This window comes from Lissotriton vulgaris, chromosome 8, assembly GCF_964263255.1.
Source record: "Lissotriton vulgaris chromosome 8, aLisVul1.2, whole genome shotgun sequence".
Lineage (NCBI taxonomy): Eukaryota > Metazoa > Chordata > Amphibia > Caudata > Salamandridae > Lissotriton > Lissotriton vulgaris.
The window spans coordinates 487,082,645-487,098,782 of record NC_141696.1 but is presented as its reverse complement, the minus strand read 5'-3'; the positions used below and the strand labels follow the sequence as shown (position 1 = coordinate 487,098,782).

Sequence of the window (16,138 nt, the reverse complement as noted above, 5' to 3'; positions counted from 1 at the left end):
CATGTGGATCTGTATATTATTATGAACTGTTAAGAACTCATTCCTCTAGTTGGTGCTATCCCAATGAAAGGGCAAATTTTGAAACCATGTAAGTGGTGGGATGCACACCATTTGATCTACAGTTTATCTTTTCTTGTCCACAAATTAATCTTTAACTGCGTGCGTTCTGGTTATAATGCCTGCCCCGATGGCACCTCTTTGACAACGAAGAAGGGTGAGGCATCATGTGTTACCTCAAACCAGTCTCACAGCAACATTTACCACTTTTGGCTGCATTTATACGATACTCCATCTTCTCATTTTTATCCGTAATTTAATCCATGTTTTTTACCCTTCATTTGTATGTGTAATACCAACTCCCATCCAAGAAAAGATAAACTGTAGATCAAATGGTGTGCATCCCACCACTTACATTGTTTCAAAATAGGGTTAGGGCATCTGCATGTCAACCTCATATTTAAAAAAAAAAATGTTAATAATGGTTTAGTGCTCTTTTCAGGTGGGAAATGTGTGAGAACTGTACAAGCTGTGATTTGTGGGGGCAGTGCTTAATTTGTAAAAGAATACGTATCAGGCCTAAGGTATTGCTCCAATGACCACAGCTGACACTGTCTAATGTCTGGACTGCCCAATACCTGCGTAGTCTTGATTCCACCTCATGCTTCTTTCACCCACCACCAGACACTCCATGCCCCCTTCTTGGGATGGAAAAGTTCTTTACATGGTAATGGATGATCACCCATGCCTGCAGTGCCCAACTGTACTGATGTCTAGTTCCCTAATGCTGATTTCTTGTTACTGACATTTTGGTGTTAAACAATTAATGGGAGGGACCACCTAACTCAACTAAGACAGGTGTTGGCTAGGATAAAAGAAGAGAAACTGACCATCGAGGAAGCCAAGTGTCAGTTGGGGCAGTGCTCTGTAGTCTACCTTGGGCATGAGGCAGGGAATGGGCATATTCACTCGTTGGATGCCAAGATTCAGTCTGTGATGGTGTGGGAAGTGCCTCCTACCCAGACTTGAATGAGGGTGTTTTGAGGCATCACTAGGCATTACTGGAACTTTTTTGGCAAACTATGGAAGCATAGTTTCTCCGTTGACTGCTTTGACTTCCAGAAAGCAGCCCAGGAAAGTGATATGAACTGCAGTGACAGAAAGCTGTTGAGGAATCTAAAGAAGGCACTATGCACTGCACCTGAACTGAAGCACCTGACTAAAGTCAGCCTTTCGTTGTACATATAAATGCCTCTGATGAATCAATCAGGGTTTTGTAGAGCACACTACACACCCGCGAGTGTCTCGAGGCGCTGAGGTGGTAGAGAGTGAGCAGCTCCGTTAGGGTCATTTGAAGAGCCAGGTCTTGGGGTCCATTCTGAATTGGTGTAGTGTCTGGCTCCGTCGGAGGTGATGGGGGACTTTGTTCCAGTTCTTGACTACAAGGTAGGAGAAGGATCTTCCACCAGCTCTGGTCCTGTAGAAACCAGGGATGGAGGCTAGAGTGAGGTCGGCTGAGTGGAGGTTTCTCTTGGGGGCGTGGAAGGAAGTTTGGTCATTGAGGTATTGCGGTCCAGTGTTGTGGAGGGCTTTGTAGGCGTGCATGAGCAGCTTGAAGGTTATTCTTTTTTTTCAACGGCGAGTCTGGAGGTTGCAGAGATGTTGGGTGATGTGGTTGTGTCATGGAATATCGAGGATAAGCCTGGCTGCGGCGTTCTGGATAGTCTGGACTTTGCAGAGGAGAATTTTCTTGATTTCCGGCGTAGAGGGCGTTGCCCTAGTCGAGTCTGCTGGTGATGAGTGCGTGGCTGATGGTTTTCCTGTAGTCTGGAGGATCCACTTGAATGTCTTGCAAGGAATGCTGATGGTGTTGAAGCATGTGGAGTATACAGCGTTGATTTAGCAGTTCATGGTGAGTGAAGAGTCGTGTGTGATGCCAAGGTTGTGTGCATGGTAAGTTGGGGTGGGTGGGTTTCTGAGGTCGTGGGGCCAGCAGGTGTTGTCACATGCGGAGGGGATGGAGCTGAGGATGAGGACCTCTATTTTCTGAGTTGAGCTTCAGACAGCTGTTGCTCATCCAGGTCGTGACAGCTTTCATCCCTTTTTAGGTCGAGGGACCGTCGCTCTCACTGCGAAGCAGTGAGGGGCGGAGTCCCGAAGATTTAATGTTTTGGAGTTAGGGAGCTTGGAACCCGCCTCTCTTCTCCATTGGCTGGCTTCCTAAAGGGAGGGCAGCCATTGGAGGAGAAGGGCGTCACTCCTGCCAAGCCCCGTCTCTTTCGGATTCGGGGGCGTGCTTTTTTAGGTTCTTTCTACCTTTGACGTCATCCGTCACTCAAACCTAAAAACACACGCCCCGAATGCGAAAATTACCATACTTTCTCCAAGGCATTTCTGCTTTGCCTCGGAAAAAGACGGTGGTGGTTTCCAGAGCTGCTCTGCTCGTCCCCCCCTTCCCTCCGCCCACAGCTCTCCTTCGTCCCGCTCTGGCCCCCTCCTTCCCTCTGCCCGCAGCTCTCCTTCGTCCTGCTCTGGCCCCCCTCCTTCCCTCCGCCCGCAGCTCTCCTTCGTCCCGCTCTGCCTCCAGCTGGGGGGCAGGGTAGGCTGGGTGAGTGTAAGGTGGAGTGTCACAGGTATTGTGTAGTAGGCTGGCTGAGTTTACAGTCTTAGGTTTATACTTCGCAGGCGGTGAGCTGGTTCACTCTTGGGTTTTAGTGTATCAAGGTGTTTTATATTTTGCCTACAAGTAAAATGCTTCTTGCCATAAGCGCATTTCCTCAATGTTTGGGTTTAAGAAATATGTTGGCACCTTCTATTATTATTCTCATTTGCTGCTCCCACGCACGCACCAGCTGCTGGAAGAAAAACAAGGTGCTATGCGAGACGAGTCCGTACATATTAAAAACACAGTAGTACGTTCCTGAAAGACAGGCAGCTTCGGTTTTGGACACTAAATTGGGAGAAAAGGTCCAGGTCGTGGCATCCACCTCGGAGGACTTCCGAGTCCGGGTGTGCTCCTGTGGCTGGTGGTGTCCTGCGCCTAGCACGCACAAGTAACCCTAAAGGCGGAGGCGCTACTCTTGCCCTGTTACTTGTTCATACCAATGGGCCTCCCTTGAAATGGCAAACAAGAAACGCCATCTTCTCGAAGGGTGTAATGGAATCCCGATCTGCTTAATTAAAGGAGCGTTTCCGCTTCCATAAAACATCACGCTACATTGCAAAGCAGCTCGCTCTCCACCAGAGGCGACAAAATGACCCAAATGTACCTTTGCTCGTGTTATTCAAGGAGCAGCTCCTAGCAGTCAATCCAAACAAATGGCACAAGGAACCTTTTCTACTGCCCCCCTCGGCCCCCCATACTACCCTGAGATGCTCTCGCCCCCCATACTACCCCGAGATGCCCTCCCCCCCCATGCTACCCCGAGATGCCCTCGCCCCCCCCCCCCATACTACCCCGAGATGTGTCGCAATTTAGTACCAGAAAGGAGCAACTTTGGTGATTTCGTTTGTAGAAGAATCTTATTACACAAGGCGTGTTTCTATTTGCGAATGAAGAGGTAACATGTCTTATCAGTGTTAGATTATATACAGCTAGCTGTTCTGTTCTTTTGGTGAATGCTTGTAGCCGTTCAGCCGGCTCATTATCGGCATATTTTATTTTATTGAACCAACTCGCCCTCAGGCAATGAGGGCGCAGCTTTGTAGCAGGGGCGTTAAAAGAGGGCGTGAAAGGGTTAAAGGGTGCTTTGATGAAAAGCCGAGCTCCTACAGAATGCATCATCGGTATGTGGCGGGGGGATGGATAAGAGTATGGCGGGGCTGGTGCAGTGTCATTTGTACTTAGAAAGACCGGTTCCACTGACCCCTCACAGATAGGACAAGGGCCTGTTTATTCTCTCATTGTTTGGCCAACTTGGACCGAGTATGACGGACTCCGCCCCAGCCCCACTGACCTGCATGGGACAGTATAGGCGCTGGCAGTAGGGGTGCGAAGACTTCCGCCGACCCCCAGGATTGCCAAGCTGCAGTTCAGGACAAGAATGAGCAGGCAAGAGGGCTTTACAGTTTGATGTAATCTTGTCCGTTTGCAAGGCATTCAAGGTCAGGGGTCAAACGGCTTCTGGCAAAGAGATATTGCAGTTAACGTTTCGTTCTGTGACTGCAAAGAGAGGATTTTGTAAAGTGACCTATGAGGGGTCAGGGAGTGTGAAAGAAAGGGTAGTAGGTTGGGATTTGTTTTCTAACACCCAGCAACATTTGAACACCTGCAAATAAACTCTACACATAATTAAAAATATGTCCGTATGAAGGAATGCGCACAGGAGGCATGTTTTTAATTCTAAAGTGTGACGGAAACAACATTTCTGATAGGTGCGAAAATTAGAAATATTCAGTGAAAGTTGATAAACGTATAGATATTTTAGTAAATCTGTATGTTGTGCAAAGTTATTGGGCATTTCAAAGCAAATGTGCAGTTTATAAATTCAGTGCGCTTCCACGCCATGCCCAAGTGATATATGTGCAAATGTATGCTCTAAAATGCACCCTCTGCTCATACCACACACTTACCACTCTGCTGCTGCAAGGGTCCTCCAGGGCCCAGCCGCCACTCCCCCCCAAACCACAGGAAGGCAGACCCTGCCCCTCCACCCCTGGCTCCTCAGGGCCCGCCCAAAACCCAGAAGCCTAAGCATAACCATAGACAGAAGCAGCCCCTGCCCCCCTTCCCACCATAAACCATATGTAGCAGGTCCTGCCCCTCCGCCACACCCCTAGCTCCTCAGGGCCTGCCCAAAACCCAGAAGCCTACGCATAACCATAGACAGCAGCAGCCCCTGCCCCCCTTCCCACCATAAACCATATGTAGCAGCTCCTACCCCTCCGCCACACCCCTGGCTCCTAAGGATCCAGCCAAAACCTGACATGCCACCGCACAGACAAATAACCTAAGCGCCGCTTGGTCCGCAGACAGTCATGGCTGCTGTCCCATTACTTATCTCTCTGCACAAGCCCATCACGGTCACTGCTGTATTGTATTGTATTGTAAGGGGTGCTTGTAAAGCGCACTGACACCATGGGTTTCCTGGCGCTGACCCTCCCCCGCACCCCCACCCCCACCACCACCCCACCGCCACGCGACAGCCTCACTCAAGAGGACCGTGCGGGCGGGGCAGCTGCTTCAGTTGGGGTGAGCCTGGAGCCAGTCACCTCCACGATATCTTAAAGGGACCTTTGTCCACAAACTAGCCGTGCCACGCATCGCTTGTCTCGTAAAGGGAGCTCTTTCTGAACACAGACCTACCAAGGTGGCTATGCTGTTGTTTTATTATAGCGCAGGCTTCACCCTTTCAAGTTTCACACCGTTGTACAAGATTTAGTAATAACACATGTAAAACAACACGGAGAAACATGTCCAGAGAACAACGATATAACAGGAAGGAGTTAATAGAACAACTTCTCGTGGTGCATAGAGCGTCTGAAACAAAAGCGCATTGCCAGCATTTGGTGCAAAAACTCCAGAAATGCACTCGCTGATCTTTAAAGCCGGAGCAGACAAAGCACAGCACGGAGACGATTTGAGGGGTAAAAGCAGCACAGTTAGCAGCAACTAACAATCGTACAGAAAGTCAAGAAAAAGCCCCTGATTCAGAGTTTGCGAGAATGAAGGTGCTCTGGATCGCACTTGATAAATAAGTATACCGCAGGGTCCGTTATGCGTTTAATAACACTTATGACAAGTTTATGGGGTATAACATGCTGATTTTAGTGCTTACTGCACCAAAATCGTAATGTGCGCTCAATACTTTATATTTTTACCCTGTTACACTCCGACAGGTTTAACCTCACAAAATTTAAAGAAGGGGGGATATTTAACACACCCAGTGATTGCTAGGATGAGTAAATAACACTCAACTCATAATTCCGACCACTACGCAAACACGAGTTTCCGCAGCGCTTGGAAAATAAAGGTGGCTAGTAAGCATTTTAAAGTATACAGCTTCACTGCCCTCATGAGCACGTCTTCATTTCGCCATTCACGTGAGTGTGTGTGTGGGGCCCTGTGTGTGTGTGTGGGAGGCTCGCTCTGTGTGTGTGTGTGTGTGTGTGTGTGTGTGTGTGTGGGGGGGGGGGCTTGTGTGTGAGGGGCCCTGTGTGTGGGGGGGGGGGCTCTCTGCAGTGCAGTCTCTGGGCATGGGTCACTCTGCTCACAACTGCAGTGCAGCCACAGAGCATGGGACACTCTTGGCATTGTAAATGACTATTTAACGATTAAGCTATTGGCAATGTAAATGACAATGCCATTTATTTACGATAAAAAAAAAAAAAAAAGTCATGAGCAATGCCAATAGCTCTACCTTTAATAATGCCGAGACCATTGCATTGTAAATGCTTGTTGGAAGTTGTCTAGTGATATCGGGTTCCTTGGTGAAGGAGAGGATATGCTGGATTTGCTGAGGGTCATCATGTAGGAGATGATGTTGAGACTGATTTCTGACCATGGTTGCGAGGGGAGCCATGTAGTCGTTGAAGAGTGTGGGGCTGAGGGAGGATCTTTGGGGTAATCCGCATCTGATCTCTGTTGGTTCTGAGAGGAAGGGCAGAAGTCTTATTCTCTGCGTTCTGCCTGATAGGATAGAACGTATCCAGTGTAAGGCCTTTCCTTGGATGCCAGCGTCGTGGAGTCTGGTGGCTCGTGTGCGGTGAAAGATGGTGTCGAAGTCTGCTGATAGGGTTCAGCAGTATGAGGTGTGCCGTGTGGCCGTGGTCGAGGAGGGCACGGATGTCGTTGGTGACAACGAGGAGGGCGATCTCGGTGCTCTTGTTGCAAAGGACTTGAAGCTGTGTTAGTTCAACTGGATGATTTAGGAGGAGAGCGTCCGGTACAATTTATTAGTATGAGGTTACTTCCCAGAAAACAGAACTGGGCAGCTATTAAGGAGTGCCTTGTCATAGTGTGGGCCTTGCTTAAGTTCCACCTTTATTTGTTTGCACTGATGCCTAGATCCCCAATGCTGATTTTTGTTGTTCTAGACAAATGCAGATCTTGCTTGTGCACCATGGACTAGGTCTGTCCCTTGGATTGCAATCTTGTTGGACCGGGAGTTGCACCAAAGCACCACCCTCATAATGTTGAAAGTCTACTGCTTTTTCCAGGCGCTAAGACGCACAAGTGCAGTGAAGGCAGTAGTGATCAACAGGAGAGAACGGGTCCTCTTTAACCTGTGTCACTAGAGTGAAGCCTACAGACTCATTCATTTAAAGTTCCACTGCTGGTTGCTTAACTCACCCTTTGGTCTACATCAGTTTGATGTTGAGTGCTGTACAGTGAATGAGATGTGTATGTGCATTAGGTGCATTTGTCCCTGTGAGTGGTACAGTACATGAAGGGTACTGTGCTTTTCACTGCTAATATGTTAAATGCATGTCCTGGGTGTATGTGTGCCTGTGAGTGGTATAGTGCTTGAAGGATGTAGTGCTCTGCATGCATGTTGAATGCATGTCCTGGGTGTATGTGTGCCCTTGAGTGGAACAGTGCATGAAGGATTCAGTGCTTTGCAGTGTGTGTATGTTAAATACATGTTCATGGTGTTTGTGTGCCTTTGAATGGTATCATACATGGCAGACTGTGGGTTCCATTTTGGGAGACCTATGGCTGCATTGTGAAACGTGAGGAGAGGAGGTAGAGGAATCCCCCCTGACAGACTTGTGTATTTATGCATTTCTGTAAGCTGCATGTGACACACTGGAGAAGGAGATCCATTCTTCCTTCGTACACTTCAAAGGGTGCTCTTCGATTCAGAAACCTTTTAGGAGCCAGGCAGCCGTGTTGAGAACTGTTCTTACTGTGCAAGGTGATTTTTCAGAGGTCCTGTGAATATGACGTTGCCATAATCGAGTTTTCAGAGGACTAGCGAGTGCACTACTGTCTTAAAATCATCAGGGGGGAATGAATGGTTTGATTTTCTTGAGATGATTTAGTGGGTAAAGCACTCCTTTGGCTGAGTTGTTGATGTGGTCCTTCGTTGACATGTTTTTGTCTGGGCCGATGGCCAAGGACTTTACAGAGTTGGATAGTGTTAGAGAACAATTTAGGACGTCCATATTCTTGAGCCAATATTGGATTGGTAGAGGATTGTTTTTAGGGAAGAAAAGTAGTTCAGTTTTGTTGGGGTTCAGCTTTAAGTGAGTGGTGTTAATCCAAGTTTGTATCTTGATTAGTGTAGTTTTCAGAGGTAGGATGCCATTGGGTGATTTAATTTGTAGTTGAGTTGGGTGTCATCAGTATATGGGTGATATTTGACCCCTGCTTGGTTCAGGATAACGATAAGGGGTTCCATGAAGAGATTGAAAAGGGATGTGTAGAGAATTGAGCCTTAGGGTACACCATGATGAACTAGAGTAGGTTTCGAGAGATTGTTTGTTTTTTATTTGTTGTGAGCGATGTTGCTGGGAAGATAGGAACCATCTTAGGGCTGTGCCATTCAAACCAGTGCAGTTCTTGAGTTTCTTGAGTAATGCTCGGTGATTTACTGTATCAAAAACTACAGATAAGTCAAGTAGGATTGGGTGGCATGCGTCACCTTCAACTAAGGATCTGTGAATGTCATCAGAGATATTGATCATAGCAGTTTCTTTGCTGTAGCCTTTCTTAAATCCTTTTTGGAATATCTCATGGTGGTTGAATTAGTCGCCCACTTCTCAATTTTTTGGCCAGAAACTCTAGGTTGGTGATGGGTCTGAGGTTAATGAGGTCATTAGTGTCAGCCCCTGTTTTTTGTGTATGGGTGTGATTTGGCCTAGTTGAAGGGAGTCTGGTACACAGCCTGAGGAGAGAGATGGGTTGTTGGTTTTTGTCCAGAATAGGGTGATATGGTTGATGGATGGAAGATCAGTAGTGTGGGGTGTGGGCTTCAAGTTTGCAATTATATTGAATACTTTACTTTCTGGTAAAGGTTTAAGTCAGACCAATTGGTATTGTTTTTCAGTTGAAGGAGATCATAGTTGACATTAGTTTTTCTTGGGGTCATTAGTGAAGTCCAGATGGGGAGCTAAGGTGGTGGGATGTGAGTCACTGGGGAAGATTGGTAGGGGTGCCAGATTTGTGACTTGGATGAGGAATTGCTCAATTTTTACGACTTTATCAGTGAAGTTAGAAATTCCTTCACAGCTTTCATTTGTGACTGTTGTTTCGTGTGGGGAGGTAAGGGTAGTTTGTTGTTTAATTATGTTGAAGAGCTGCCTTGGTCTGTTCTTAGCGAGGGCAAGTTGGTTGCGAAAGAAAGTGGCTTTTTCTCTAAAGATGTTTCTCATAGGTAAGTTGTGCAGTTCTTAGAAAGGATATGGAGACAGAACCCATCTACAGTGCACCTTTCACTCCTCACTGTCTTAGTTGTCTCCTCTTGTTAAGATCTGAGTTGAGCCATGATTTCAATTGGATTTTTCTAGATTGTTTTGGTGTAAGCGGTGCCACTTGGTCAAGAGCATCAGTCATCGCTGTAGTATAGTGGGCGGTGACGTCCTCAACGATGTGAGTGAGTGGTTGATACGGTAAGTGGGCACAGATCCAGGATTCCAGTTCCGTTATTGGGATTTGTTTGATGTTCCTAGCTCAGAGCATAGGTTTGTTGGATGGTGCTGGGTGGGATCTGAGGTGGGTCTTGATATTAAACCTTATGAGATGGTGGTTTGACCAGTCAATGGGAGTGATGGATAGAAGTGAGACAAGCTCATTTCTGGTGATTATCGCTTCTAGAGTGGAGCCTTTAGTATGAGTTGGTTTGTTGCAGAGTTGTTTGAGGTTGTTTATTTCAAGAAGGTTTGTAAGGTTACGGACTGCGATGTCTTCAGAGTTGGTCCAGTGAATATTGAAGTCGCCCAGGAACACGTCCTTCGAGTCAGTTAACGAGAAGCGTGATGTGGTGGGGGGGAAAGGCCAGCACATGAGGGAGAGCAAGAAAACGCATACACTCTCATGAACTGTTAATGAGGAAGAAAGGACTTCCAATACTGTGAACACTGGAAGGGTACAAGTCGGCCAATGAAAAAGATGGTTAAAGGTTATATACTCCAGAGGAGAGACAACTTTAAAAAAAAAAAAAGGAAGGCGCAAGCCATTGCATAAGAAGAAAGCAAATAAAAGTAGCTAAGCCAACCAAAGGAAAGTAATGGACAGGCTCCAAGTTCACCCAGAGTTTCGAATGTCCACAAGAGGCTTTTTGGCTACATACAGCAAAAAGATGTCTCGTGGGAAAGATCTTAAAATGAAAAGACTAGAGCGCTCTATGGAAAGCCCGCACGTCGCTACTGGGAAGGGCAGAAAGAAAGAAATACCAAGTTGGGCTATTATACATTCCGGTTCAGGAACCATAGCTAAACATAATACATCGATTTTGAGAGGACCTCAATGTAGTCCATGCTTATCCAAGTACAGGTTTAATTAGCAGCTATAAAATTATAATAGCCTGTTTCAGAGTTTCTATCTGAAGCTGCCCGAAAAGTAGAGATTTACCAGCTGATCAGGTCATCCTCTTATAAACGAAATGTAATGTCATCAAGCATTACTGTTCTGATCTACTATTTTGCATATTGGTTATGCACCATCTATTGAAAGGTATAACTTTTAATGGCTATAAAGTTAAATTAAATTGAAATTTGAACTGTCTTTCTAAAATGAACCGCACGCTTTAAGAATGTGACAGACAACTGTAAAAGCCCCCCCCCCCCCCCCCCCTAATCATTTTGACACCTTCCTTCAAGGAAAACCTCTATCTTGCTTTTGCCCCTTTCAAACCAGACTTTTTACTGAAAATGCAAGATCGATTGATCTTGTTTCCATTACTGTACCCTAAGGCAGAAGAGTTGCTACTTAGCCAGGTCTCTAACCCAAATTTATCATGCATGCCCTATTCTACAGAGGACTTCTGCATAGTGAGTGTAAAATAAGAATTCTACTGAAGCACGTTGAGGATAGAGGTAAAACAATACGATATTGTACAAAAACCACAAAATCCCCTTTGTCAATAGATAGCGTCAAGATAATCCATTAACATTGATCTTATCCGTAATGTAGTGCAAATCTGTGTCTCTGAATCAATGTCCATCCATAGAAAACTTTTCAATTGTTAAATTGATTGACAACACTACTTGGACAAAATAACGCAATTCTCCAAATTACCATTTAGACAGAAAGCAGGCAGGATTCAGATGACTTAATATTCATTAGTGGCAGCCAGAGAGGTGCAGGACTAAGACTAATGCTTAAGTGCTTCATTGCTTCAAAGAATAAATGGAGCATGTAATTGAGTGCCAATAACTGAACTGCATCTCGCTGACCTTCTCAACCACAGAAGCAACTGCCGTAATGGCGTCCGTATTTCGGTGTAGCCGTTGGTTTGCTGTCTGTAAGAACCCTGCATTGCCTCTCCTTGCCTGGCCAATCTTTGCATCCGTTTTAATTCTAGCGACTGTTTAAAAAGGGGCAGACACTAACCTAAAGGAAGCCACGGTTGTGGTGCTATTTTCTGTTGAACCATATGAAACTCAAGTGGCTTTTGGGTCTAAATAGTTTGTTTAGAAGAATATATATCAGTCATCCACTGCTTGAGTTTAGTTGAAGTCAACCACCATAAAAATATTGAATCAAAGATATTGCATGGTTATTTTAATTAGTAGTTTGAACATGTACTCTAGGTCTTCAAAGGCCTCGTTTAGGAAATGTGCACTCCTTATGTCACACGTGTATCTCTCTTTAGGCACCTTTTGTATGTGGTGTGTCTTTTAGCAGAGCGTAAAGTGTGAAAAAGATTTTCAATGATTGAAATGTATAATTAGATGGTATATACTGTTTTTACCTGCACATTTGTTTCTTCATCCACAGAACATCAAGGATAACTGCAATTCTCATCAATGCAGAAGCTACATTACAGACAGCATGCAGCACAAGTAACATTACTTTTTTTCTCTTTTTCTCTTTTGTTTGCAGGTTTATGGCTCTGGGACCCAGACACGCGCTTTCCAATATGTTAGGTAAGACGATTAAATCAGTGTTTATATGGTACCCTCTGGTCCACACAGTGAATTTGTGCTAATCTTCTCCTCTAAGCGCCTGAGAAATTTACAGCAATTGTGTTTTTATTCTGTGAACTGTATCCAAACTTCATGCTTTCTTGCATCTATCATCCGGAGAGCTGATCATTAGTATGCAAAGAGAAATCTTAAGCATTATCTATTTGACTAAGTGCACTTCTTGTCTCGTATTAAAGACAGTACACAATGTCCCTGTTTGTGCCACAGCGCACCTTTAAACAGATGTGCCGCACGCACACAGGGACAGTGCGTCTTACTGTCATAAATGTGCTGCCCTCAGTGCAGTCATGAACTTAGGCTGACCTGGTGGCAGCACATTCAGTGAAAAAGGAGCGACTGTTACAAAGCTGCTCCGTGTTTCTCTGCAGGCGGCAAGTCGCCTGCACTTTAACCCCTCCCGTGCTCATGACGAGCTCAGCTCGTCATGATCCACGGTTCCCGTGTGCTCATGACGAACTGAGCTTGTCATGACCTTTGGAATGCTCACATGCGAGGCTAATTCCCCTGCTGTGATGAGCGTTCCATTAAACTGGCGTGGTCATGACGAGCTCAGCTCGTCATGAGCACACGAGAACCGTGGCTCATGAGCTGAGCACCTGGGCGCTGTGCGCGCCCCCTCCCCCCAGCACAGCAGGGGAATGTGCCCCGCAGCCAAGGGGTTAAAGAGGGGTCTAAGATCCCCCTGTAGATGCATGATGGGAGTAAATGTGCCCGCCACCAGGAGATGTCTGGGGGGTTCATAGGGCCTCCATTCCCTCCTGCAGCGTTCTGCCATCGGGAGGCGCACAATGTACCGACCTTTTGTGGCGCACTATAAGTGCCTTTCCTACGGGCCTGTTTGCCCCTGCTGCCCTGTCACTAATACGACACTGTGGCAAAATCAATCCCTCATTTACACGGAACCACGCCCACCTGCAAACAAAGGAATATAGCTAGATTTATTTGTGCCATCAGAAAAAAAGCCACTCTAGCAAAGAATGTATTCGTTTTAGGTAGTTTGTGCGCTGTTACAGTCCGATTCCATTTGCAGGGAATATTCAAGGGCAGGAATAGCTCTTTACCTTTCTTAAGTCACATTTATGGTGGAATGGTGTTTTGTTTGCCTTTAACATGAAACACCCACATTCTACTGGAGATAGTTAAGATATTTAAATATAAACTGCCAAATAGGATGTTTAGAACCAGCGTTGTCCATTCTTGAGGATGACGAGTAGTTTATTTTATATACATGGAGTCTAAAGAAGGCTGCACTCTCTTCACTTGTTGAATAAATGTTCACTTAGCCTTTGATGTGCACTTAATAATGCATGCTCTTTAGGTTTGCCTCAGGCTCAATTTGAGTTCTGCCTTTTTGAGAAAATGGGTGAGTTTAGGTTCATTCTGCCCCTCTGTGACTATTAAACTATATTTTCTTAATCACTTTCAGTGACCTTGTGAATGGATTGGTGTCCTTGATGAACAACAATGTCAGCAGTCCAGTCAACCTGGTATTTGCACAAACCACTTCTGTTCTATTTCTTTTTGTGTTTTTCAAAAATGGCACAAGGGGTCGATGACACTAATTTTAGTAGTTACCAATAGTTTAAATTATATTATACTTGCATGCCATATTGTTTGCCTACTGTTTACAAATCTGTCTTTAACACAAGTGTGTACATTTTGAATTTTTCTGTTCAAGTACTAGAGCTCTGTAAATACACAGCTTCAGCATGGTGCAGGCATAGCTATTATGCTTTTCATTCTAATTTCACATTCATTGAGTGTATTTTAGTTTCAGTGCATATTAGTGCAAGTATGGCACACTGTTCCTGTTTTTAGAAGTCTCTCTGTGAATTGCAAAAACCAGATGAAGGGTTTAGTTTTAGGAGATCAGTGCCATGCATTGCGAGCTACTGATATGTACGTCCTTCTGGTAAGCTTATCAAGAGGACTCGGGCTGGGCTGTAAGGTCTACTATCTTAATTGTTAGCTGATACAACTTCTACAGCCTACATTTGGTGATTGTGTTAATTGATTGATTCATCAAAGCATTCAGCTGCTGTTCTGTACCTTTTCCTCTCAACCGTATCTTCGCGCACTCCCTCTCCCTCTCCCTCTCCCTCTCCCTCTCCCTCTCCCTCTCCCTCTCCCTCTCCCTCTCCCTCTCCCTCTCCCTCTCACTCTCACTCTCACTCTCTCTCTCTCTCTCCTCCCTCTCTCTCCTCCCTCTCTCTCCTCCCTCTCTCTCCTCCCTCTCTCTCGCTCTCTCTCGCTCTCTCTCGCTCTCTCTCTCTCTCTCTCTCTCTCCTCTCTTCTCACTCTCTCTCTCTCTCCTCCAGCTATCACAAACTGCCTAACACATATGACACATACAATGTGAGGTTGGAGCTGCAGATGTTGAATTAGCAAAGACCTGTCAGCTCAGCCTTGATGTATAAGCTCCTGCTGCACTCCTTCAGTCGGACTTGCAGATTATAAAGTCTCCCTCTCCCCCCTCCCCCCTCCCCCCTCCCTCCTCCCCTCTCCCCTCTCTCCTCTCTCCTCTCTCCTCTCTCCTCTCTCCTCTCCCCTCTCCCCTCTCCCCCCTCCCCCCTCCCCTCTCCTCCCTCCCCCTCTCTCCCCTCCCCCTTCCCCTCTCTCCCCTCTCCCCTCTCCCCTCTCTCCCCTCTCCCCTCTCCCCTCTCCCCCCTCCCCTCCCCCCTCTCTCCTCTCTCCTCTTTCCTCTTCCTCTTCCTCCTCCTCCTCTCTCTCTCCCTCCTCCTCTCTCTCTCCTCTCTCTCTTCCTCTTCCTCTTCCTCTCTCTCTTCTCTCCTCTCTCCTCTCTCCTCTCTCTTCCTCTTCCTCTTCCTCTTCCTCTCTCCTCCCTCTCTCTCTCCTCCCTCTCTCTCTCTCCTCCCTCTCCTCTCTTCTCACTCTCTCTCCCCTCTCCCCCCCTCCAACGATCACAAACTGCCTAACACATACAATGTGAGGTTGGAGCTGCAGACGTAGAATTTGCAAAGACTTGTCAGCTCAGCCTTGATGTATAAGCTCCTGCTGCACTCCTTCAGTCGGACTTGCAGATTGTAAAGTCAGTAGCTCAATCTCAAGTTGGGCAGTGAACTGCTCAGTTTGAAGTGCAAGCTTTTCTTGACTTGACAACTGCCAAGGCTGCAGGTTGGTGTCACTCGGCTAGTCCTCATGAAACTGTTTCGGCTAACAGCAGCCGCAGGTTAGGGCCCTCAGGTGTACTTTAGCAGCTTCCTCCTCTAGCTCCCTCCAGAGCTAGAGTCCAGGCACTTGCACAGTCTGTGTTGTCTGGTGAAATATGACAAGATGAGAAATGAAAAGAAGATTGTAATTTTTTCTCCGTTTTTTCTGGCACATCTTCTGTCTCTTTTCTCTCATCCTTTCACTCTCCCCTAATTTCTATCTGGGATCTTCCTGTCATTTTGGCCAACTCTTGCCTTCACCCTATTTCAATTCTCATTTTATGCCCCGATATTGCGGTTTATGTCCTTGTATACCTTGCAATGATAAGATAACTAGTGTCGTTTCAGGACCAGCATAATCTGTATAGTGATGGTATTGTTTTCATGAAATGTGCAACGTATAAGTATTTACTTTTACACTAACTGATGTTATGATAATTGCCTAGTTGGCAAACTGATTTTTAATTTATGGGGTTGTGGACTGGTATATGAGATATGAGATCTTTATGTACTACTGTGTGGAGTCTCTTTTGTGGTGTGTTTAGTATGTGTGTGTTTAGTGTGTGTGTGTGTTTGTTTGTTTCCAGAATATGCTTCCAGCAAGACGCACAACAATTACATAATCAATTCTGGTCAAACAGTTTGACAAAAACCTGTTCATTTTGTTCCATGTTTAAATCTCCATCTTGTACACCCAATTTGTTTTTTGAGGAGCAGACCGCTGCTGATACTCCTCAGGGCCTCTTTTGCACTTAAAAAAATCCAACAGACCATATTTGGGAAAACCGTCTGTGTTAGAGGACACCCTTGCCCTCTTCTCAGAAGTCCCAGTCATGGTATTGCCGGTTTGCATGTAGCCATGTCCAACTTAAATGGGCAGA

General features: G+C 46.0%; 1 protein-coding gene across 1 annotated transcript in view; it reads left to right on the top strand.

Moving 5' to 3' along the window:
- Positions 1-16,138, top strand: part of UXS1 (UDP-glucuronate decarboxylase 1) — a 226,566-nt gene that overhangs the window by 172,372 nt on the left and 38,056 nt on the right. Inside the window, exons 11-12 of the mRNA XM_086934303.1 lie at positions 11,984-12,027; positions 13,514-13,574. Of these exons, the coding sequence (XP_086790429.1) occupies positions 11,984-12,027; positions 13,514-13,574 (105 nt within the window). The remainder of the gene's footprint in view (positions 1-11,983; positions 12,028-13,513; positions 13,575-16,138) is intronic.